At 40.0% G+C, this 26,622-nt stretch overlaps 1 protein-coding gene across 1 annotated transcript; it reads left to right on the top strand.

The window, feature by feature from the left end:
* On the top strand, positions 1 to 26,367 carry LOC109480557 (titin homolog). The gene is made up of 28 exons (XM_019782784.1): positions 1 to 424; positions 3,711 to 4,058; positions 4,416 to 4,572; positions 4,859 to 5,044; positions 5,534 to 5,703; positions 6,469 to 6,606; positions 7,027 to 7,204; positions 7,466 to 7,658; positions 7,775 to 7,901; positions 8,044 to 8,203; positions 8,328 to 8,990; positions 9,589 to 9,723; positions 10,325 to 10,462; positions 11,123 to 11,263; positions 11,883 to 12,020; positions 15,876 to 16,097; positions 16,564 to 16,736; positions 17,394 to 17,637; positions 18,159 to 18,323; positions 18,749 to 19,198; positions 20,150 to 20,280; positions 21,019 to 21,115; positions 22,071 to 22,229; positions 22,910 to 23,050; positions 23,529 to 23,662; positions 24,039 to 24,271; positions 24,988 to 25,160; positions 25,691 to 26,367. The coding sequence occupies exons 1-28, from the start codon at positions 332 to 334 to the stop codon at positions 26,086 to 26,088; spliced, it is 5,685 nt and encodes a 1,894-aa protein (XP_019638343.1). The 5' UTR covers positions 1 to 331; the 3' UTR covers positions 26,089 to 26,367.
* The last annotated feature ends 255 nt before the right edge of the window (positions 26,368 to 26,622 follow it).

Genomic DNA, 26,622 nt, shown 5'->3' with positions numbered 1-26,622 from the left:
ACACCCTGGCAACCATTGGAAACATCATGGCGATCGGGTATCGAAGGGTAGTGCGGTGGTGAGCGTTCGGACACGACCACCGATTTTTGCCGATTTGGCGTAGAATTCCTCCAAATTTTACCATTTTAGGTATATTCTAGGACAGTTGAGTAGTTTAGACACCGCCTGGTGCAAGGAAGTCGCGACTTGTGGAGCAGTTTCGCGATTTTTGGGGGTGAATTCCGACACGGGACGTCCGGTCTTCGAAGCCTGTTGCACATATCCAAAATGGACGCTACGAGACGACACTGAACGATTTTTTTCTTGATTTTTCCTCACGATTTCTGACGAAATGTCGAACCTGAACCTGTCCCTACTGAGCCGCGGGATCGGCCAAGTCTCCAGCAACGGCCAGGAAAAAGTAGATGTCTTTCTAGAACCAGAGGTGAGTAGGAAAAATCCGTGAATTCTGACCTTTTCACAGCCTGCAAGTTTTTGCTATATTTAGCTAGTTTTTTAACATTTACAAAGAAGTTAACGTTTTGTAAGATTGGCCAGGAGAAAGAAAAACTATAAAAAAATGTAAAATTGGACGTAGAAATCAAAACATCGCCTGTAACACCGATTTTTTTTTCTAGCCACTCCAGAACAAAAATCACAGGTACAGGTTGGGCGGAAGTTACATATTGACACAATAATACAGCGAATATTAAACATGGCGTTATGTTTGTTTTGTCGACAAGTTCGTGCTAGTGTGGGAATCATATCACATGTGGTTTGTATGATCAACAATGTATAATCTTTAACTTTATCCTGATTTATTGTTTTATCACGTTGTTGTTATTGTCCCAAACAACAGCAAACCAGTTTTGTAAGGTATAGATGGTGTTATATGATTAGCATTAACATTTAAAGTTTTAAAACCAAAACATGAGATCCTTACCATACTTTTACCAGTCCTGTATCTGTAGCTTTTAGTTTTACACACCAGCTTAAACATTTTTTACACAGCTTAAAGTTAAACTTATCAAAATCAGTACAGTTACTATAAATTGTAGGTGATTATAATAATTTAAATCTTCTTGCAGTCATCAGAATAAAAAAGGAAGCAGTGAAGAAATGAAAGTCCGAAACAGTCATCAAAATATTGCAAGAAAATAGTAATTGTTACAGTAGCAATTGGAAAACAGTACCAAAATCGGAATAAAACCCAGCTCAGTTTAAAAACATTGAAGCTATAAGAAAAAAAAAGGTTGGGGCACTCAGCTACCAAAATACACCAAATGCACACAACTTTTACTAGTTGCAAGCTTTAATTGATTAATGTTATATTCCAAAGCTGTTGCCAAATTTCCTACCACCATTTTATGAACCGTAACTGTTTGCTTTTTTTCCAACGCCTTGAAAAAACTGCCAAGACTAATGGAACTGGAGTGGCTATAAATATAAAAAGCGTGCGTCGCGGAGAGGTGTACTCAAGGGTGCGGGGCTCAAAGCCCGGGGAGCTGGTCAAACACATTATCCGCAGCCCGTGAAATGAAAAAGATTTCGTGCACAAGGCACACCTGTTCAAGTTGCAGCGACCCCATTATACGCGGTCGGCCAAGCAGAGCGTGATTGGCAAATTCTACCCCGCAACTTTCACGGAACAATTCGATCAAGCAGTTTTTGTTTACAGCAATGTGGACCTCATTTATGTCTTGTCTCAACCCCATTTTACTAACGTTCAAGGATTTCAACGACTTATAGGTGTGTATGGAAAAGAAAGACTACTCAGTTTTTAGATGTTTTGAAAGAAAACGCTCATTGTATGTTACTTCAATGCAGGTATAAGTGGTTTCTTACAGACAAAACAAGTCCTGGAGTCAGTCCATTCGCGAGCAAAATACCATACAATCAACCCCGTTTTACCAGTTAAACTATTACTTTTCACCCATTGTCTTTTTCATCCTTCCATTAGTTTGGTCTTGCAAATCTAATTTTTCCATTCTTCCATTTTCGTGAGGAAAGGTATTAGTTGATTAACCTATATGCCTTGGTAGAAAAAAGAAGGGCATGTTGGTTTTATTTGCTGACGTTGCTAACGCAATTAACATGTCCGTTGCCATGCTACAAGGCAAACAAAGTGTATCTCTTTTAGCACTAAAAATAGGAGGATCACTGCTTTAATCTCGTTATTTCTGGACGCCGTAATAGGCTTAGCAAAAAGCACCAAACAAGTTTTGTGTTTTCACCCAAAGTGTGAAAGAAAAGGACGAAAACATAAGCGTCTTTTCTCGCTTTTATTTACACGCTCCGCTGCCACCTGTTTTGTTAGTTTGCACGCAGCGTGTCGCGGTAGGTGGTATCGAATATCACGGACTGCTATTGTTTATTGTTTACACACTGCCAACATGAATAAACTGTATGGCTACGGACGGAAAGGAAGGTGCCAATTTCTATAGTACGGCTTTGGCAGGCCTATTCATAGCTTTCCGTGGATTTAAGCGTCTAGGGTGTCTTTCCAATTTGGAATAAAATCTCGGTTAACCAGTAACTATGATTGGTAGTCCGTACACAATGTATGGTATTAGTGTCTACAGCTTTTCGGTGCTATATTACCTCAAATAATGGTTGAGTCACTGTGCGTATGTGATCCCTTCAATATGTTACTACATGCATAGCGTGCCCAGATTTGTTGCACAGAATTTTACAATGCACGAAATGGTGTTACAGTTAAGCTTTAAATCTTAGTAGGCACCAGTTGAGAGCTTTCTCTTACAAAAGAAATTTTCGATATGGCTTAGTAACCAAGGTTTTAAAAAGTAAAATACTGAAATTTAAGACAATAGTTACATGCTTAGTGGTAATGTTAATTCATAAATGAAAATGTTCAATGTTATCTTCATTTTTCCTAACAAACTTGCTTTGCAGAATGGGTGGCAGTCGCAAACTTTCCACTTTTTTGTTTTGTTTTAATAATTTATAATCTTATTTTTTGCTCTGCTGCAAAAGTGTATATAAAAGTTGGCGTTACTTTTTGTCACTACCAGGACTACTATAATATGTTCCCACAATTCAAAGTACGCCACAAGCATCGCAAGAGGAAATGGAAAGCTTCGCACAAGACTAGGCACTCCTACCCGCTTGGACCCCATGACATGGTTTTTACCCCCCCTTGCTTCATCACTAGGCATGGCATGAGACTAGAAAAACACCATAGTTCTAACTACTGTATGTTCTAACTAAGTCTTTCTTAACCCCACAACTACATCCTCTGTTAGAGTCCATGCAAGCCTCTATTGTGTAGAAGGACTGCATGCATGCTTTTCACACTGTTCTACACAGCATTCTATAGGCATGCCATAAGTTTATAAAATTAGTCTAATTATAAAGGTATTTTCCCTGTCCTTGTGCACAGTTGTTTAGTGGTGATGGTGGTTGGTGGCAGCACGTAAAGTGGTGGTGGTCTACTCTCTCTCTCTTAGAATGTACATGTACATTGGAAAGGGCTATTCCATTTAAATAAAAGTAACAGGAAATGATCACAAAGCAATTTTATAATGGTAGTATAAAAAAAGAGGGGGTGGGATGGAAACAGGCACCTTTTAAAAGTACTGTACTCACGAATGGAATAGCCCTTTGTATTCAATCCCAAAAAGTTTATTTTCTATCCCGAATGTTTTACAATTATAATTATGAAATTCATAATTATAATTGTAAAACACTTCGAATTTCTTTCTCCTGTACAGGACTATCTGAACATTCCCTCCGAAGAATCCCGAAGTCAGTTTTTCCTACCGCCGATTGAAAGCCGTCAGCTTTCTCGTGGAACACATCACACGAAGTCAATCCGCGGAGCAACGACAGCGCACACCGAGCGTCTTTCCAGCCCTCTTACCGTACCACGGACATTTAGCACCAGAAAAGGACCACTGTTACTGTACTCTGAAGACTTAGCGCACAAAACACACGAAGGAAAGGTGGAGAAGAGAAAAAGAAGGGCTCGGCAATTGAGAAGACTTTCTGAGATAGAGGATTCCTTCCAGTTGAAAAATATCAGCGATCTGAGCAAAGCAATTCTACAGTATGGGAAGGCGGTAAGTCACTAACACAGTCATGTATAGAATGTAAAATGTCAATATACATGTATTTTGTAAAAAGACAACCCATTTATAAACAATTTATATATTAGCTACAATCATTGTGTGTCATCAAAAGGGAAATATTAAAGTTTGCTTTTCTATTTATGAATTAGTTTTAAGTATAAATCAACTAGCATTAAAACTTTTTTTACAACATTAAATCTGGCAGCTATCAGAAATAAACTTTGAAAAAAATCTGTCATTAAATTGATAATGGATATTTGTGAATATTCTACTTGTTTGTTGTTTTAGGATTTGTTATTGAGAAATAGTTGTGTACAATTATGTATAACATGTTTTTTTTCTTTTCAGACTAATTCCAATGAAGAGTTGTATCTCAAATTCCTGCACCATCGGCAGAAAGACCTGTGGGCGCGCAAAGTGCGGCCAGGGTTCTCTGCAAAACGATACATCTCCAACTGGTCCAGACTCTGGGATGACAGTATGCTCAACAAGTTAAAATCATCAGGTAACGTGTACTTCAATAGATAGAATTTAAGGCAGGTTTCCGTTGGAGAGACCAAGGTCAAGTTCAAAAATGGGCCTCGTGGGAGGTCCCTATGTCACTGCAGTATACCTTTTGTGTTTGTCTCTTTTCTTGTTAGCAGGATAACTTGAGAATTTGTAAATTGATGCTCATAGTTTTTGGTGGGCAAGTTACCGTTTAGAAGACCAAGGTCAAGTTCGAAAAGGGATCTCTTGGTCTCCATGTCACTTGTGTTTGTCATCAAGCACCATCTTTTTTTCTCTCGTAGGGAGGGTATCTGACAAGACATTGTACAGAGAAAACCCCTTCGGACACAGCCTGTCCACCAAGCGGCGCTACGAGAACTTGTCATACATGCCTCCGCCGTACCGGCTCAACCGCAACATGATGCAGTCTCCCGGAAACTTCGGCAACTATGAGTTCTACCGGGTCAAACCCGACATGATAGATTCTGGTGAGTAGCAACCATTCATGTCATCATGATGAGTTTCTTTACATAATATAAACTGTAAATCACAATTGTTTTGCGGTACTTTTATATTCGCGTTTTTTATGGTCACTCATGTACAGTGAATTAGATAATTACCGTGAACAAATAATTCACCGACTTTCTCTCTTCTGCATCTGCCGCCACCACGTAGATGTAGTTCCGCAAACATTTTTCTCAGACCGTGAAATTTCGCTACCCCAAACATAATGTGATTTACAGTAACATATACGATGTAAAGGGCATAGTTCCGTGACAGTCAAAAAGTCTTAATTTTTAAACATTGTGTTTAACTCTTTTCCTGCCATGGGTGCACTTAACACATAATTGAATGCTTATAATGATTCAAATGAATGTAAAAAGGCAAGGTTTCAGCAAAAGATTAGGTTGCATCAAAGAAAATACTTATTATTAATTATTAATATTAATGTGCAAATGTTTGTGAATGTTTATCAGGCCGTGGGACCCCAGATTCAGCGATGGAAGTGGACCAGGAGTCCGTGGCAGGCCCTGTGTCCCCTCCCCACCACCCCAGTCCTTTTGGACAGATCAAGACAGTACTACACGAGGATGGACACATTAAGGAACTCCCATACAATGAGCTCAGACTGGGGGAAAAACATGAGGTATACAATTCATTTAATATCTATTTCATTAAAACAGCTGGGTAGCCCAATTCAGCTATGAAGCTACTTTCCATTGGGGCCCAACAAAAGGTTGACAAAATAGTGAAATAAAATCCAATGCGTGAAAACAAAAGCATATCGGATTCCATAAATCAAAGTCGTCATAAGGTTCCAATATTAATGTCAACCCCATAAATTCACCATATAATATGTCTTTTTTCGAAAAGAGCAATTTCCCGGTACAATGTACCAGTAGATTAGATCCTCCAGGCCACACGCCGACGCTCTAACCACTTGGCTAAAAGGTCTAGACCCATCGGCTGGGTCAGTTGGTAGCGCCTATAAACCCCCCACTGTTACACATAGCATCTGTCGTCTCTGTTACGACCAGTGGGAGATTAGCTCTTTTGTGAGGTACATTTAAGACTGGATCAAGATCATGTTAGATATCTAATATACAAAATTATCGGCACAAAAATAACATCTAAATGATAGAACGGTTTATCAAATAATGGGTGCAATTCTGAATTTCAGAAATAATGCTGTTATAGTAATGTGACTACCATGATTTTTGTATCAGTACTCCATTTTACATTATATATTTCTGAATAATGGTAGTTTTACTTACATGTAGCTTAGAAGTTATAAGTCCAATGTAACATTCTATACAATAAAGTAAACATACTTGTAGACTGAGTTAGTTATACTTTGACATATAAGATTAGCATGATAATATGATACTGATTTTTTTTCTTTGTGGTTTAGGTTCTGACAGAGCTGCTAGCTACTGCATACGCACACCAACTGTCCAGTCGTGAGGGAGGGGGGCAGGAAGACATGTATGAAGAGGTCAAGGACAATGCATCTACTACCACACAAGTAGACATGAGGAGGGCCATCGAGGTAAAATTTAAAATATGTATTAAAGTGCCTCTACAAATTCCAGAATGGTTAAGAATTCATTGTTGATTTTGATTTAACCTGTTATAGCTATCATGATCATTGTATATGGCCATGTGCACATGGGTCTAAATCCTAAGTACTTACAATTGTCTCTAAATGTCTAATGTTTTACATTGACTACAAATCTTTAATATGAAATATGGTTTTACATATTGATAATGCTGGCTATCTGGAAATCATGTCTTTCATGGAATTTTATTCATGTTGAAGAATATTTGACTTAGTGTTTTTTTTTCAATGTTATTTTTTTTTCAGAAATACAAATGCTGCATTAAGACAAATGATGTGGAAACTGTATTTGGAGATTGAGTGATTTTACAAATTTTAAGCCTTTCACATTAATCCAATTAATTTTTCCAGTCCCTTGTGACGTCCACCAAACCACCCAGCAGACCGGTCCCCACGTTCCCACACTACCACCGCCGCGCCAGCGTCCTGACGTTAGACATCCCCGAAACGGAAAGTGCGGAGGGGAACCCTTCACAGGCCAAGTACTACACCGGGATGTTGAAAGGAAGTGGGCTCACGTCAGAACCCAGTAAGTTTGTATTGCCCAATCACAGTCAAGGTACATCCCTGGCAACATACTTACATCAATCCCACTGCTGACACCAGTTTTAAGGTTTTGGGCTGTTTGCGTAGGAATTGTTTAGAAGGAAAGGACAAAAACTCTGAAGGTGTATTTTTGAATGTTTCGAATGATTTTGTTACAAAGGACAATGTCTTGTATAATTTGCTTATATTAGTACTACTGTAACAATTTGAATGTGTTTTCATCAAGTTTTGTTTCATATTTCAGCCATGAGAAGAGCGTCCATTGCATCCACCCAGCCTGGTAGAGAGACCCACATTAGTTACCCCAGCCTCTCCACACGAGATCACAGCAGGGCCACTCCCTCAAGGCAGTACTCTGGGACCACTTTTGAAGGAACCCTCCCACCGGTACTACCACCCATAGCCAGGGACAGGATGGCCAAGCAAAGTGACACTGGGTAAGTCATCATATAACACATTTGAGTACTGAAAGGTACAAAAGATACACAAATTGACCCTTTTTCCTTTACGACTTCATGATTTTTTCTGACATTTTACTTTTTCCTAATCCCAGGTACCAGACAGATGTTTTGCAAGGGGATGTAGCAGAAGTACAGAGTGAGATCTCGAGTGTTCCCAACCTCCCTCCCATCAAAGTGGGAATAAAGAGGGGCAGTGTGGATACCAGGTCTACAAGAGAGGTAAGTTTTCTTTCAAAGTTCTTACATCGTACCATTGCATGATTTGATAACATCACAACATTAAAAGTACTGTAAAGTAATTCTTCCAACCAATTTGATTTGCATTATGAAGTATTAATTTGTCTTTGGGTATGATTGACAGGTGTCAGACAAGGTGCCGGAGAAGCTTCCTACAATCACAATGGAACCGCCAACCCCCCTGCATCACCTCGGAGGGGGTACCCCCCAGAAGAGCACCCCCCTGCAGGAGCGTCCTGAGATTAGAGCCACCATGGCAGCAACTGGATTTGAGCCATGGCAAAGTAAGTACCAAATAAAATCTTACAGTTTCAGAAAGGAATTTCAAGATGTTTCAGCCTGACTTTTCCATAAGTTTCTGACAGGGGAGCATCATCTAATCTAATTAATGATTTGTCCAATCAACAGGCACCACAGATGAGTCCTTAGATGATGATGAACATGGCTGGGTACAGATGGACGAAGAGGAGATCCTTCGGCGGGCAGAAGAGGAAGAGAAAATGGCAGCTGCCTTGGAGAAACAGTCCAGCAAACATTCCAGCAAACGCTCCAAATCTTCAGCTCGCTCCTCTCTTGGTAGTAAGATCGGAGAAGTAGTAGAGGAAGAGCCAGATGAGGAAGAAGACATGGAGGATGAAGATGAAGAAGATGAAATAGATGTAGATGAGGAAGATGATGAAGAATACGAAGAGGAAGATGAAGAAGAAGAAGAAGAGATGGAAGAAAGAACTGAAGAACGAATGTCAGTTGTCGTCACACCTAAGCCAAAACCAGTTCCTCAAGGAAAGGAGACTCCTGCATCCAAAGCATCTTCCTCTGGAAAGAAAGTAGAAAAATTTGTCATTGGAAAAGTTCCCACTCCCCAAAGGGAAAGAGTGGAGAAGATTGAAGCCCCTCCCCCAACTGCTGAAGACACTGTAGTGCCTAAAAAGGAGGTGAAAAAGACACTTCCACCAAAGGGAGGTGGAGTTACACCAAGAGGGGCAGAACAGAAACCCGCAGCAGTGAAACCAAAACCACAGAAGCAGCCATCACAAGCAAGCCTTGGAGAAAACTTGGCCAACTTGGCAGGTAAAGATATGACATCTAGTATACTACAGTAAGAAAGAACACATTGTAGAAATGTTGTGCTCTGAGTGTTGCTTCCTTGTTCCTAGGCTATGGCCACACATTTTCTGTATTGGTATAGCCGGTATAACCGATCTTCGGCATAACACACCAGCTTCACAGGCACGCGGTGCGGCGGCAGCTGGCTACATTACACCTAACAACTTGTTACACCTAAGCTTTGAACATCTAACTCTTATCATTGTTTAAAGCTATCCAATGATAGTGCCCCTACTGTACTGTGAGTTCCACTCTGCGATAGTTTTAGGAAAGAATATTAAGTTTTTTGAACACCTCAATCCTTAGTTGATCGTGAGTTCCACTCTGTCATAGTTCTAGGAAAGAATAAGTTTTTGAATACCTCAATCCTTGGTCGATAGCAAGTTCCACTCTGCAATAGTTCTCAGGAAGATGTTTTTGAACACCTCAATCCTTAATGGTTGATAGTGAGTTCCACTCTGCAATAGTTCTAGGAAAGAATGAGTTTTTGAACACCTCAATCCTTGGTCGATAACTGGTACTTTTTGTACTGACTCTTGACACTTCTGTTTTGTTTCTGTAGCAGAGTCAGTAGGAGATGTTGGGAAGAAGAGAAGAGGGAGCCAGTCTGGCAGTGTGGCTGGTGTGAGCGTCTCTGGCAGTGAGAAGAGCAACAGGAGCCTGGTGGTGAAAAGTATAGGCGACGGCAGTGTTGGGGGTAAGTCAGCATTCACTTAACTTCAACACTATCTGAGTCTATGTGCAGAGAAACAAACACACACACACAAGAAAATAGTGCAATAGCTCAATTGGTGCTCGCTTTGTAATTGGAAGGTCGTGAGTTCAAACCCCAGCCGGATCATATACCAAAGACTTAAAAAAAATGGTACACACTTCTTTCTCTGCTTTAAGCACTCATCACATATGAGAAAGAGTGTGGGAAGGTCAAACATACAGCACTATCAGCGGACTAGCCCCCTGCTGTAGTGCCTTGCACAAGTGTGTCGCCCAAGGGCTACGGAAATGGAGATGGGCACCACCCCTACGCTCTGCATAGAGTGGAACGGGACCTTTTTTTTTTTTCATTTTCCTTAGGTGTAGACTTGCCATTTTTGAGTTACTTTTTCAAAAGACATTTAGCTTTTGTATAAAATGCATTTTGTAAAATCTTCCTCATCTATAGTCTTTTCATTCCATGTGGTTCATTGATTTATGCTAAATATATGGTTAGACATAGATGTGTGTCATTTGCATACTCGGGACAACTGAAATGAAACTTTGTGTTAAATGTACTGTGATATTCAAATTTGATTCCACAGGAGGAGATGCAGGTAGTGTAAAGAGTAGCCAGGAGAGTCTGAGTGCGCCCCCCTCCCACGTTCACCAGTCCATGAGGGGCAGTAAGAACAACAGTCGAGCTGCCAAGTTCAGTGGACGATCAGACAAGAAGAAAGATGGTGAGTCAAATGAAGATATAATATCTCATAACTTCCCTCTTAGTGCATATTAAAGATCAGGGCTCAAAATACTGGGTGCATGTGCACCTTAGTGCACCCAAATTTGGAGCTGTGCACCCAATTTTTTAGGTTTAACCATGGAGGTAGAAAAAGAGACTACCTCCATGGTTTAACGGTAAATTAAATATACTATGTAAAGGTGTTAAATGTATGGTAGTCACATCTAACTTATTCTAAGTGTCAGAAAAAATAATACAATCATTTTTATAGTACTTTTCTTGAAATGAAACATAGGTATAGTTTTTGCAGACATTTTATTTATTTCATTTCATATGGTGCACCTGTTATCAAAAATGAATTTGGAGCCCTGAAGTTTGTATAAAGTTATTAAAGTTAGAGACAGTGTGTAACATCTGCAAGTAGTGATTATAAAGAATGATGAGATATTTTCATTGCTGATGTATCAAGTAATAAGCACAGTAAGTAATTTTCTTTGCATTACAGTATGGACTTCTTTTCAGTACAGTATAATATTGCAGTTTTTTTAATGCATATAATTTATATTTATCATTTTTTGCCTGAAACTCCTAATAGTACATGAATGTAGTTCTTCTATTGTACTACAAAGTAACTGAACTTTTTTCTTTTCTCTTGTAACAGTTGCCAGTGAGAGCAGTAGTCAGCACGGAAGTCATCGGGGGAGTGTCATTGTTGCACCAGGGGGGGAGGTGCTGAGTGTGGGAGGGTCCATTAAAGCTGCTTCTGAGTCTGGGAGATCACAACAGCCAGAGGACGAGAGAGGTAAAATGACATCTAAATATATCTTTTCCTAGTAGCTATATCCAAATAGTCTATTCTTAAATTGGCATTTGATTACTTTTTGATACAAACGGTTATCAAAAGAAGAGTTGACGGAAACTTTTATTGAATATCAATGACTACATTTATTTAATTTTAATTAATTTGATAAAGGTTAGACATTCAGATAATAAGAATGCTTAAGAAAACTGTCATTCAAGCAACTGGATAGATTTTGAAAACTGTCAGTTTCAATTACCGGTAGCAATCCACTACTTTTTATCAGTCACTGTTTTTTTGAGTATTTAATGACTACAGTTACAAATTACTTACAATGTACTGTCAAGCTAAGAATGTTTGCTATCTACATTATAAATTGGTTAAAACACCAACAGTTAATAGAGACATAAATACTTACCAGTAATGCTTCAGTAAAACAGTAAAAGACGATTTACTGAAGATTTACTGAATTTTTACTGTTAGTAGTTGATCAGTACTTAACAGTAAGTTTTCAGTACTGATGGTTTGCCAAGGGTCTGCCTGTAATACTAAATTGATCTTCAGTTATTCAAAATTGTTTAAGGTTCTAAACTAACTGAAGTCTTATTTTCCCCATGTACAGAGGATGATCGTATGTCTGAAGACTCTGGCCACATGTCTGAAGGAGAAGAAGAACCAGCCGAGGTCCAGTCTGTGGCTTCTGGTCCCTCCTTAGGGTCTCAGAGAGCATCTAAGATCTACGGCTATTCCAGAAGACAAGGTACGTTTCATTCTTTATACATGTATGTCAATGTATCCTGTATGTCAATGTATCAAGTAGCGTGCGTAGTCCAGTGGTTAGCGATCCTGCCTCTGGACTAAGAGGTTAGGAGTTCAAATCCCGGCTGTTGTCGCTCACCCGACATGCACGCTGCTGTTTAGGATCGCAGTCCTTAGGACGGGACGTTAAGCTGTGGTCCACTGTTCATTGTGTTTGTCAAAAAAGAGCTAGCTGAGGGAAATTTCCCTGGTACAATGAACCTGTAAATACTGTACAGTACAGATCTCGGGATAAGCATCAAGTCCCGCGGGAGATCCCGCGGGAGTTTGCGGGATATCACGCGGGAGTTTGCGGGATCTCCCGCGGGAGTTTGCGGGATCTCCTGCGGGAGTTTGCGGGATCTCCTGCGGGATTTATCGGGATATCCCGCGGTACGAAATCCTCTCCCGCAACCCCGATCTTCGGTGTGAGACTTTAGGTTTCCGAAGGGCCGGCGCCGCTGTTACTTGAAGTTGAACCGCGTTGACTACAGATTTTTACGCAGACAGACGATGCGTGCATGTTTTAGTATGTTTTCAATGCATACAAATAACAGTAGAGCAAATAGTATTCTTAACCAAACATTTCTTTTTTTTAATATCGAAAATCTGGTGGCTTAATAAGATATAGAACGATAACAAAGTAATACAACCTTCTTGAACAAGTTTTGTGTCCGGCCTTGCGACGTGGACGGCTTTATTTTGATGTCACCCGACCCGCGCTATTTCAGATATGATTTTTAAAAAATCTAACGCATCGACGTGCCAAATCGCCACTCGAGTTCTTTATTTTTCTCCTAGATAGGGGAGGTTGACGTATGGAGTTACGGAAGAGAGATTAAACATTGTTTAAAACAAGGGGGCGAAGCATAATTCAAGAGTTCTTTACGCCTCAAACTTTGATACATTTCGTGCGCCACGCAGTGTTCAGGGCCTGCATGGGGGTTAGTGATTACGAATTACGCAAAATTTTCGCTATAAAGTTAAAGTTTCAGAGCTGATTACGACTTTACGCTTTGCGGCTAATGTACTGATTACGAATTACGTTGATTTTAGGGAAGATTGCCTACGGTTTACGAAGACAATGAATTAAAAAACGCCTGATTACGCCTTACGAAAAAGGGCATGCAGACCCCCAGTGTTGGGCCGGGCGTTCCCACGCCGCGTCGCCATAGAAACCGCACGTCGCCAGCAGCGGCGCTGGCAGACTCCCCGGCGCCGCCTGACCACGTGGCGTTCTGGCGCGCCAATCACAGCGCGCAGATGGGGACACGCCCACCAGCCGGGCCGCGAATTCAAAGAGTTGAGTCAGATGCGCCGCCCCAAAGAAACACCGCCTGACGATTGTTATACGTACGTCGGATTGTAGCTTCTTTTTCCGCCCTGCACGGCCGGCATGCGGCATTGTAAATTTCTTATATCCCAATTTCATCCCAAAACAACGTTTTTCACATGTGAGGAGGCTAGTTCCACGGAGTGTACCGAGTGAATTTCAAGTTTTATGGTCTGAGAACGAATTAATTTGCGTCAAATTTTGCATAAACACGTTTAGTTCGGGTTCTCCCGTGTTTATTTATTTTTCGGGTTCTCCCGTGTCTTGGGCGTGCGCTAAGTTTATAGCGTTGTTCTGTTAAAAATCGACTCCGTTTTCATCTAGTTGGCTGACCCCGTAGCTGACAGAAGTAGAATGTTTTCCTACCGAAAGAAACTTTGCCAGCCGCGTGGAAGTACTTGCTTTCAGGGTGATAGCAATCTATCGAAATTAATTATGGACATAGTCGTTGTTGATGCAAGAGTTTTTGGGGAGGGGGGAGACGCACGCCCCGGGATTTTGATGGGCAAACTTGTAATTGTCGCAATTCTTAATACTAATACGGAGACCTCTTGACGCAAGCTACCCATGAGAAGACAACAGCTACAAGATTATGAAACACAACCACAAACTACTGCCGGTACGCCTCATAATTTTTATTTCTTGGTAACAATATTGCCGAATTTACCGGAGACGGAGGGATTACTACACGTTACATTGTATTCATTCACGGTAGTTTCTTAAAGTTAAAGTTTGCGCTGAACAATAGCTTTGAAAAAAAAGTAGCAGTTTTATAATAACTATGACCGCGTGAGAAACACCTTATACACATTATTTTCGTACATTCCTATGCTTCAACACCATCAAAATTGTAGCAAAATTGTAGCAAAGTTGACTGGCGTCAGACTCCATCGGCCCGGCACAGATCGCCCGGCAGGACGTAAAAATAAACATTTGACACGCCGCCATCGCCGTTCCGAGCCGCGGCAGACTTCGGGGTCTCGCACCAAGTTTTTTCGCTACGCTGTACGCGGGACACGACAGGCCTCCCGAAAGAATACCGCGGGATATCCCGCAATCTCCCGCGTGATATCCCGCAAACTCCCGCGGGATATCCTGCAGTCTCCCGCGTGATATCCCGCAAACTCCCGCGGGATCTCCCGCAAAATCCCGAATCCCGATGATGCTTATCCCGTGATCTGTACTGTACATAGCGTCTGTCTTCTCTGTCACGACCAGTACGTGGATGATCTTCAGTGAGCTAAACTGGCTCGAGGTCATTTTCTTTCACTTTATCAATGGTTATTTCACAGTCAACTATAAGTAGAAAAAGCACAATGTTGGACTATAGAGCATCTTTTGTACCTTGTACTTATATAGGCTGAATTGTGTAAACATAGCACATACAACTTTGATGATGCTTCAATGTTTAAAACATTAGCTTTCTAAAATACCATTGTATAAGATAATATTATTACCTTCGCCAAGAAGGTTATGTTTTCAGGGGCGTTCGTGTATGTGTGTGTGTGTGTGTGTGTGTGTCTGTCTGTCTGTCTGTAAACACGATAACTTGAGAAGGCCTTGATGGATTGTCTTGATACTTGGTAGGTGGGTAGGTCTTGATGAGACCTCAAAATGATTAGATTTTGGACCCCCTAGCGGCTTGTTATGGTACTGCAGCTGAACTTCCGGTTTTGATACCTCATGATCTAGACATGCTACGGTGATGAAATTTAGATGGTAGGTAGCTCTTGTGCTGGGAAAGAAGTGACGTGAGTTTAGGCCCCCTAGCGGCTTGCTCTGGAACTGCAGGGATAAATTCTTGAAAATATTCAAAAGGGGATAACTCAAGAACCGGTTGACGGATCGTCGTGATTTTTGGTATGTAGGTAGCTTACGTGATGCTTAATATAATTATGTGACTATTATGCAAATATGGATGTACTTTGCATAATTTATGGGGAAATTCTATAAATCAGCTGCATTCCATGATAGGACAATTGAAGCTTGTGACATTCAATTTGGTAATTGACAACGAGAGAAACACAGGAAGATGTTGATTATGCTAATAATGACTTAATTTGCATAATTAATGAGAAAATTTTACAATTATGTATTATGTATACAATTACAAAAATGCTAGAATGCATTCTTTGTTAATATAAGACTGTCTTTTGGTTGAGATTATGATAAAATGATATAATTCATGAAAATTAGGTTCCTATTTCTTAAATCAGGGGAGAATAATCTAATCTAAACTTTGTCAGTTATAAAGATTAACATCATTTGGCGAAGGTATGAGATCGGGGAACTCTAGTATATAACAGCATCTGTAGGCAGCTAAGAGTCTAAGGGTAATCTACTATACAGAGTTTTTCAAAAGTTTAAAGAGGTATAATGTTATTTGGCTGTTGTTTAGTACAATTATCATACATTTTTGTACTGGCAGTCGGTCTACATGTATGTTATAAGTATGATTATAACTGTCTTTTGTCTTCTCCCTAGAAATCGATGTTACCAGTGGCGACTTTGATGCCTCGGCCTTCCTCTCGGCCCGTAGCGTGAAGTCGGACGACTCGAAATCGCAGAAGTCAGAGGAGGACAAGGACTCGCGCTCACAGAAGGGCTCAGTCAAGAGTTCCGTTAGTAACCCCAACCTGGCCAGTAATGCTCCAAGTCTGGCTCCTATAGAGGATGAGGGGGAAGAAGAAGATGAAGAGGAAGAAGGTAAATCGTGAAAAATTATACAAAATTATCACCGCAACAAAGTTATAATCTTAACATGAAAAACATTGTGTTTGTTCATCTTACTGTGTTGGCTGTTTACATGCAATATTACAATGTAAATCAGGTTATAAGAATATGAAAATATGCAATATAAATTATGGAAAAATTATCAAAAATCGTTGCCACAACAAAGTTTTACTAAATGTACAGCATAATTCACATTGAATTTCACTGTGCAGAATATGGTGACCGTCATCTTTCATATGATTGAATGTCAACGTTCTGCTTAATTTTTTTCATAATGTTACGATCGTATCTCCATATGTAGTATAATTGAGACATATTTAGCAGTTTTTGTCCCTTAATTCTTTTATCTTCAATATTTTGATGTAAATATCTATCATTTAGAATACAAACTCATTGGAGGTTTTGAAAACATTCCTTTTCGTTTATTGCACACTTTCAGAAGACTGGGCTGCGCTGGCTAAGGAAGCGAGCGACAGGGAGTCCCAGGGGTCACGTCGGACGTCACAGTCACTGGCCGCTTCCCAGAAGTCCCTGCGTGAGCACGCTGCCGCCATCGCCGCCGCGGTCCTACAGAAGCAAGGCACGGGGAGAGACCTCGGCACAGACGCTCTGGTAAGTACTGTGATTCTTTAGTATTACTACTGGTGTACCAAGAGCTCAAAATTAAAGGTGGTGCAATGGCCCCTGACCACTTAGGCTGAGACAACTAAAAAGTCACTTTGGGACATTTCTGGGACAATAGAAAAATAATCAACATCAGAATGTCAGCCCTTGTTTTGTTTTAGGCACACGTCTCGGCTTTTGGATTCGGAAAAATCCCCCTGAATTTCCCATCTACTCTGCAATTATAGTGCACCTAGGAGTGAACATAAGTAAAATAAAGTTGATTTCAAGTTGAAGTCATACAATACTCCTCAAAAAACATGCTGGGACACCTGAATATTTGATGGACATGCCGCCACTCTCTCATTGGTCGAACTGCTAATTGCCAATCTCACATTGGTTGAACTTCTAATTGTGATGGACATTCGGGATCGGTCTATTCAAACTCTGTATAATGTACATTTTTCCACAGGTTCCCGAATATTTGACGGACATGCCACCACTCTCTCATTAGTCGCACTGCTAATTGCCACTCTCTCATTGGTTGAACCGCTAATTGCCACTCTCTCATTGGTCGAACCGCTAATTGCCACTCTCTCATTGGTTGAACTTCTAATTGTGATGGACACTTCGGATCACTCTATTCAAACTCCATTGTACCCTCAGGTTGCTGCCAGACTGTGGCGAGAAGTTGACGACATGGTGAGGTTAGAGGACCTCCCGCCGCGTGCACGGTCGGCCGACCCTCAGCCCAAACAGCGGGAGAAAGAGATGGTTCACGACGGCGAAGGAAACGAGATAGAAGTGGACGTGCTCGGGCCGCTTCCCGAAGCCGGCCAGCTGAGTCAGAAGATGAGCCGATCGGCCGGACCGCTGGTGGCAATTGCTCGGGAGATGAAAAAACAAGCAGGTATGAATCAATGCTAACATATACTGTAATTACCTCCATTAAAAATGGAGGTATTGTTTTTGGTGTGTCTGTATGTGTGTATGTGCGTGTTTCCACACATTTGTAGTCAGCATAACTTCAGAATGCCTTAAGTTTATGGGTTGTGATGATATTTGGTATGTTGGTAGGTAGTAGGAAGACAAGGTCAAATATGGGCCTCCTGGTGGCTGACCTTGGTACTGAAACAGAACTTCCAGTTTTTGTATCTTTTTTCCTGAGCAAGCTATGGTCTTGGACTTTTTGTGACAGATAGCTTTTCCTGTCAGGAATAAGTGGTGTGGGTGTTGTCCCCCTAGCAGCTTGTTTCACTTTGCCTTCACGGTCTGAGGAAAATGGACATGTTCACAGAGCTTTAAACAAGAATAAAGCATATAGTTGTCTTTTTTTGCCCCTTATTTTAATACAGGGCAAAAAAAGACAGCTATTTAGATTTAAAAATCTGTCAGATTTAAAAATCTGAATGTGTTTTTTCTTCCTTTCAGCCCTGCTTGGTATGGAAGGAGAAGACTTTGAAGTTGATGCAGACACTCTACAGCAACTTAAGGATGAGTCTCTGACACCTGAAGACATTGAGATTGTCCGAGACGAGGCGACAGGCAAAAACATCATCCGCTCCAGACGATCATCTAAAGCTAGTGAATTGTCAAGTAAGTAACCCTTTTTCAGTAACCATTTTTTAGGCAACCAAGTTACAGAGATTGCTAGTCATTTCACAATAAAACCTTTACATAGCATAGAGTTACAGAGTTTCTTTTCAAAGTTGTATATTATTGTTAACCAAAGGAAAACATATTGTTTTTGCTCTGTTTCCTCTTTTTCTTCTTCCTCAAACCAAAAAGGTCAATGACCTGAACCAGACGTCTGTCACCATGGTAACTAGTGGTGGGTTACATCATGTTGCAATTTTACAGCAGGAGGGATTTAGACTCCTATCTGAAAATTATGTATGAAATGTGTTTGAGTAAGTATTAACAGAGCAGATTTCATGCAAAGGTAAACATAATGTAATACTATTTGCTTTGCAAATGTTACCTTTCTAGTTAACTTTAAATTGCTGTTCTATTCGGAGCAGGTAAGCCCAGTCTTGCTGCTGCTTCTGCTGTTTCTGCTGCTCAGTCTGTTAAAACAGCATCCCTGAAAGCTGCTAAACCAGCTGCTAAACCAAGTGAACCCCTAAAGCCAGATGTCACAAACTATGGCAAAGCCGATGTACCAGAGAAAGAGGAAAAGCCCATCAAGGAAAAGGAAGAAGTTGTGCCAAAAGCTCGAGCTCCACTTGCTCCCGTTGCCGAGACGAAAAAGGAACAACCAAAACCGACACCGAAAAGAGAAGAAGCACCCAAGAAAGTGGAGACACCCAAGAAGGCTGAGCAACCTAAGAAAGAAGAGCCGCCCAAGAAACCAGAGCCACCAAAGCCTGTTAAAGAAAAGAAGGAAAAAGTTGTTCCAAAGGAAGAGCCGGCTCCTAAGAAAGAAGAAGTGAAGGAGGAAAAACCAGCTGCAAAGGAGAAAGAAAGCCCAGGTAGTAGAAAATGAAAACCATGTAGGGAGGGTGCACTTTTCTGCCTTTAGATAGATTTTCAAAATCTTGCTGACTTTCATAATTTAGGAAAGTCAGAGATGATCCGCTCACAGTGTGTTGCAAAAGTATCCATTGCCAAAACACATTTCTACCATGATATTTCATACTACACTGACAGTAACTGTTTATCTTCTCACTTATGCAACACCCTGTGAAGAGGTCAAAAGTTTGTAGAAGGCAGTTCTGTGTATCTACCATACAGTGGTGTTTTCCACTAGTCCTGGCTTAACCTACAAAATGTGACATTCTGCCAATCGTGAGCACATGGTTGGAACAATTAACAATGCAATTAACATTCTTTGTTATTAACAGGTGTTTGATCACTTGTATGTGTGTGTTATAGTCTACTACTCAGTTAACTATGACTGTGTTTATCACTTTCAGGTAGAGATGTGGACTAATAATGTGCTTGAATCTACCCCTAAACCGTCTTTTTTTTCTTTTATAATATTTACATTGTACCTTATACAGGGCTCGAAATTCATTTTTGGGCATAGGTGCACTGGTGCACCCAACCTAAAAATTTTAAGGTGCACAAAAATTTTTGGTGCACCATATAAAACAAAACCTAATTACAGATCTTGCTGCTCCTCCTCTGAGCTTGAATCTGAAATGGGAGCTAACTTCAAAATCTTAAACAAGTACTACAAGAAAGATTTTATTATCGTTCTGACACTTAGATGCCAAGGATATTAAAAAAAATGTCCAAAAATACCTACAAATTATTTGGGTGCACAGCTCCAATTTTGGGTGCACTAAGGTGCACATGCACCAAGTATTTTGAGCCCTGTATGATTCTTGAACTTCCTTTTTTTCATATACAAAGGCAAAAAGTCTCTGTCCTAGAAATGTTTCTCAGACAGACAATTTTTTGTGGTGCTTTTTTTTTAGCAAAAGCAGAGAAACATCCAAAGGAAAAGGAAACTAAGAAGAAGAAGAAGAAGCCAAAATCTCCGGTAGCAGTTGAAGAAGTTGCAAAAGAAGAACCTGAACCACCAAAGGAAGAAACACCAGAACCTCCGGTAAGATAATGTCTTAAATCATTTTCTCAGTACTTTCCCTTTAAAAAAAATATTCATGAATGTCAAATATGATCTATAGATAAAGTTCAACATTGAGGCTGTATAGAAATGAAGTCTTTAATACATTACAATTTATGTGATACAATATTTTAATTCTAACAATTAGTATGTTGCACATTTCAATTGAAATGTACACAATTCTCTTTCAAACATGACTGTACAGAAGAGAGAAAGGTATTATTAGAAACTCTAAGTAAACAAGTTGTGGTGTTAAAGTTATGTACAAAATGTACATGTAGTTCAATAATAACATAATGATTATGTTTTCTAATGGCCTATCAGGCCTGTATCTCATACATGCTGACTGTGATGTTGTTATGGTAGGAAATAAATTCTTCACCTCAGTCCACAGTTACAGTTTTCTGTGTTGCACACATTGTCTGTGTGATATAAACACGGTGACCATTTTTTGTCACTTTTGTTGAAAAGACTCTTCTGCACTGTTGACATTTTCTACACTGTAAAAAGTAACAACTTGTGTAGCAGAATTATTGCGCAACTTTGAAAGTAAAACTAATATAAGAGAAACAGTTGATGGCATATTTTCCAGAATTTCTCCATCCTATATCAATTGATATGTAGATTGATTGACTGATTCATATTGAACAGCAAGACTATAATTGTGAATGTACCATGTATATTGTATTTTAATATGTGATTTTTTTCTGCATTAAAAAGCCTGAGAAACCAGGCAAGTCAGGCAAGGGTTCAGCCAAGAGTGGGAAGAGTACAAAGAGTCATTCTTCACTGGAGGACAGACCAACATTTGTTATTGGTAAGTATATGTACAAACAATATAGTTAACTCTTAGGCCACACCAATTTAATTTCTTGGTTAACGTATTCACCCGCTTAATTTTTTTTCTGATGTGCAAATACAAATAAAAATTCAGAATCAACTGCAAAATGCTCATATTTTGCCCTGAACAGTTGAAAACAGTCCTTTTCTTCCTAGTTGTTACAGTTATTCCATCTTACAATGCAGTGGTACAAAATGTATTATTAAAAGTTCAAAATTCATTGTTTAGATTTTGAACCAGCCTGGTGTGTTGACTTCATGGCATCCTATCGTACCATTTTGGGCCATAATAGGATGCCTAGGCCTGTTTTTATTTATTTATTTTGTCGCCCGCCTGCTCCATTATTTTTCTAGAAAAATCCATTAACCAAGAAATTAAATTGGTGTGGCCTTAGACTAGTAGTTATTATGTGTTTTGAAGAGTGTGTATGCCTAAAGAGTGTGTATACTACTAGTTGAAGAAACAAACAATCATAAAAGCCATAAAAGCTAAAGCTCAAATTTTACTATCACAATGAGTTACCAGAGCTTTGGTTCTTTAGAATTCTTCTTAGCTGTATTGAACATGTCAACCATCTTTAAACTCGGTTCTTTGTTTTTTCATTATGAAACCTTGTTGATAATGCAAGTTTATTGCAAATACTTGCCCGAGGGCTAATTGCAGTTACAAACAACATATTAAGAAAGAAAATACAGTGGTATGTGAGACTACATCTACGTCTAGCATTATACTATATTCTACAACATGCATGGTACTAGTTTTACTGGGTTTGACTTCTTCTTTTTAGGCAGTGGAAGACAAATTTACCCACTTCTTCTATAATATGTGGGTTCTTTGATTTAGTAGTAAAAGTGTTTTTTTTTTGTGGTAGGGAATGGTGGGGAAGTAAGGGAGCATTTTGGACCGGGTAATATGATATTTTGTTTTACAGGGCAACCCAAGACAGAAGTAAAAGCAGAAGAGCCTCTGCCTGTCCTTCCTAAGAAAGAAGCTGTACCCAAGGCTGCCAAAGCACCAGCTCCCAAGAAAGGAGGGAAGAAGAAAGGAAAGAAAGAAAAGAAGCCAGAAGAAGCCGCTCCAGAGGCAGAAGGTAATAGGATGCAATATTATAAGATAACTTTAAGAATACTTTCTGCCCAATGCCTCTTTTACATGTAGTTACTGTAGCTGATATGAATGCTACATAGCTTTTAAATCAGTTTTTTTGTACAAACCATATGCATTCACACTTATTATGTCTCATATATAGCATCATTATAGATGCAGTGTTGTATTGATTGGTTTGTATACTATATATTAGTTATGCTGTAAATGTACCATGGAAACATTTTTTCAAAGATTGTAATATTGTAGTGCTTGCACAGATATGTGGCCCAAGGGCTATAGAAACAGAGATGGGCACCATCCTATATGCACAGAAAGGTGTAGGAAGGACCTTTACATATCATCATATCATAAAGGTTATAGGTTCAGCTTAGATATTATAATATACATGTAGTATCAAGGTCTAGGCTGTTATGAAGCAAGTTTAAACTGCAATTTCCAACACAACAAATTCTTTGTCAAGGAATGAACAATCCACCGCTTCTGTGACGTCACGCAGATAACACACGTGACTCCGTGAGCAGTGGATCATAGGTTGCAGAAAGTCTGTGGCGCCCCCTGTCTCTGTTGAGGCTGGTCTAGGTCTTGTTGATCTTAATAACTCTCAGTTAGCCTTTCCGCTTCTTTGGTCAAAGTTGAACCCTTATTTTCACCATTGTTTAACAGAAGAGGCCCCTGCAGCAGAGGAAGAGATAGTCAGGTCACCGACCCCTGAACCAGAGGAGCCTGAGCCAGAACCTGAGCCTGAACCTGAACCTGAACCAGAAGAGGAGGAAGAAGAAACACCTTCAGAATCTCCTACGAAAGGTTCATATTCCACCAGTTTTATATCTTCACGAAATTCTATATTGTACAAGAATTTGGCCTATTGTGACCATACAATACTTGTCTTCTCTCATTTGACAGGCAAAAAGTTTGATATGTTGTTGCCTATATTCCAGTAATGAATCAGATAGAGTCTGGGCAAGATGCTATAGACTGTATGCATGCAACAGATACATGTAATGGGGAAAGATTCTTCCAGACATTATGTAGGTCACATTTGAACAATCAATCTCTCATGTACAAATGTAGCTCTTCTACTAGGCCATTAGTTTTAACACTACTGTTAGTGTCCTGTCCCAAGTGTAATGAATGGTACAGTCCAAAAAGTGGTCACTTATTGTAGTAACCAACCACTTTTGAGGTTACAACCTGATAACCGATGGGAAATGGAGCCTTCTGATTGGTCGACGTCTTCTGGCTATGATAATAAAAGTCCTGACTAATGTTTTTGATTCTACAGCTTCCATCCCGTCAGCCACACCATCTCGTGCCTCCCCTGAGAAGACCACCCCTGCCCTGGTCCAGCCTCTGCCCTTCGGCACAGTCAACGCTCCTCCATCCACCAAGAGTGAAGGAACCGAGAGTGCAGAAGGGGTAAGATAAAGTCTTAAAGGCATACAGTGCAGTTTTTAGGGCTAGGAAATCCTATTTTTTCAAAGCCAATATGCTAGTTGTTAATCTACTGAGTTGAAACCACACTATCCCAATGTATATTGACCCTCAAGGAGAAAAAATTCCTCAAATTCTGACAGAAAATGGTTACTGGAAGGCTGAATTTTAGGGTACCACCCAGAAAATAAAGGACTCATCTTGGGGCTTGTTTCTGCAGTTTTAAATTCCCAAATGATATGGAACAGTCCATTTTGGAATGGAGAGGGATTATGTGGACTGAAATATGCTGTATTTGCTCAAAAGCAAATGTCGGCCTTTCTAGTTATGGATGATTTTTAAACATTTTTTTCCCTAACAGGATCACGCTGAAGATAACGAGGCAGCTGAAGCAGCGAAAGTTGCAGCGCGGGAAAAACGGGCCCAGAGAGAGGCTGCCCGAGCGGCGGCCGCTCAGAAACGGAAGGAAGAAGTGGAGCGGAAACGGAAGGAGAGAGAAGAGCAGAAGAGAAGGGAACAGGAGGAGGTTGAACGGCAGGAACGAATGAAGCAAGAACTGGAAGATGAAAGGAAGAGGAGGGATGAAGAGATGAAGTATGTTAAATTTGTATTTTACATTTACTAGCCATCCTAAAAGTCTTTCCTTAATTGCACAATCCACCTATACACAATTGCAGAATTCAGATTTTGAAAGATTTTTGTGGTTGAGTTTATGTACTATTATGTACAGTGTGTTATTACTGTTTACAGTTCTGTGTACCGTCAGTGCAATTCGGAAGTAAATGTATGTTTTATTTCTGTAAGGTTGATGGTTGTTTGAATTATATAGCTTTATATGAAGAAGAAAATGATCAATTTTATTTTAAAAGACTCCAGAGTACATGTAGCATAGTACAAACTTTGCAGCAATGGGGGGTATCTTTAAGTTAGTGTTTAACACAGTGACTGTTGAAAAATAAATGCCTATTGTTGAAATACTGTACATTGTGCATTATGCACATTGGTGCAGGTAAAATTGGAGCTGTGCAGGTATTTCTGATGTCTACCTGCACCTAACCTGCACTGGTCCATGTACTTGGTATATATTTGTATGTGGATTTCTATTTGCTACATTCACTGTTACCATCTATGAAAACAATGGCAATGCCAATGGTTTCTGAACAGTTTTTAGTGTGATCCATACTTCTCAAAGCCTGAGTGGTGCAGGTTAAATTTGTTTACAGGTAATTTTCAATGTTACCTGCACCAGTGCAGGTTTGCAGAAAAAGAATTCGAGTCCTGTGTCTGATACATTCTGTCTATCCTTTCAGGAAAAGAAAAGAGCAGATGGAGGAGGAAAAGAAACGTCAGGCGGATGAGGAGGAGAGGAGACGGCAGGCGGAGATCGCGAAGCTGGAGAGAGAGCGCCGACAACAGGACGAGTATCGGCGCATGATGGCCGAAATGCAGCGTAAAAAGAAGGAAGAGGAACAACGCAAAGCTGGTGAGTCAAATCAGCAACATAATATGTATGCTAACAGGAAATTCAAAGTCTACTACTGGATAAATTACGGAGATAATTTCCGGACGTTTTGAATGACATCCACCACTCTTCTTCAGCATCACTAATGAACTAACGGAAGGGAGGACTTCATATAGAGTAGTCCTCTAGTGTCTATACGAAGTCCTCCCTTCTATTATATGTACATGTAGTTCTGTTAGTTAATTAGTGACGCTGAAAAAGGGTAGTGGATGTCACTCGAAACGCTCGGAAGTTTATTTTCTATGAGTCAAATTTCCTATGAGTATTGTTTACCTGGATGTCTAATCTACATCATGTAAAATAATGCAAAATTATAATTACGTATAGATATTTTGCATCAAAAATGATTTCATCACATTTGTAGAACATACATGTAGGGTATCGGAGTGTTCTTTTTCTCAAACAGAAAAGTCTCACCTGCTTATGTTTTAAGGCATGCAACTTGTAGTGAAGAGGTAACTAAAATTCATCCTTGTTTTTCCTTGGTACAGAAATTGCAGCAGAAAAGGCCAGGGAAGAAGAAGAGAGACGAAAAGAGGAAGAAGAAAAGATGGCCCAGATGGAGGAGGCAGAACGTCTCGAGTACGAGCGACAGAAGAGAGAAGAGGAGGAAAGAAGACGGATTGAAGAAGAAGAGAGAAGACTTCGAGAGGAAGAAGAGGCAAGAATACGAATGGAGGAGGCTAGACTTCTTGCAGAAAGGATGGCTAAGGAAAGGGCCATCTTGGAGGAGAAGTTGAAGTTCCAGAGAGGACTAGCATCAGAGTCTAGTAACTTGGAACATGGACAGAACCTCAACCCAGCCTTTACTTTCTCTTACTATGAACTTTTGCAACTCTTAGGACTACAGTTTCCAACTGAGGAAGGAGACAAGGATGTTAATGGATAGAAACAATTTCTCCTAGATTTTTATTCATGGCTGCAGAAGATTTTTAATTAATCTTCCCTTAGGCCACACCAATTTAATTTGTTGGTTCTCAGATTTTTTCAGAGAAAATATGAAGCGACAGGGCAAAAAAACAAAAATAAAAACAGACCAAGGCATCCTATAATAGCCCCAAATGGCATGAAAGGAGCCATGAAGTGAACATACCAGGCAAGTTTGTAATTCAAGCATTAAATTTCAAACCTTTAATCAAACCACTGCATTGATAGATGGAAAAACTGTAACAATATTGAAGAGAAGGGACCTCCTTTAACTGTTGGGACCAAAAGATGAGCGTTTTGGAGTTGATTCAGAGGCTGAAATGTTTTTTTTTCTTTTTTTGCAAATCAGAAAAAAATGAAGCGGGCGAATCCGTGAACCAACAAATTAAATTGGTGTGGCCTTACATGGCTTTTACAGAACTAGCAGTGTATTTGACAAATGCATCATATTATAGTAGACCACATTAATTTTGAAGATAGCAAGATTTAGAAACTC

Source organism: Branchiostoma belcheri, unplaced genomic scaffold (assembly GCF_001625305.1).
Source record: "Branchiostoma belcheri isolate BF01 breed outbred unplaced genomic scaffold, Haploidv18h27 scaffold108, whole genome shotgun sequence".
In the NCBI taxonomy this organism is placed as follows: domain Eukaryota; kingdom Metazoa; phylum Chordata; class Leptocardii; order Amphioxiformes; family Branchiostomatidae; genus Branchiostoma; species Branchiostoma belcheri.
Note: the sequence above shows the minus strand (reverse complement) of the source record. Positions and strands in the feature narration are given on the sequence as shown.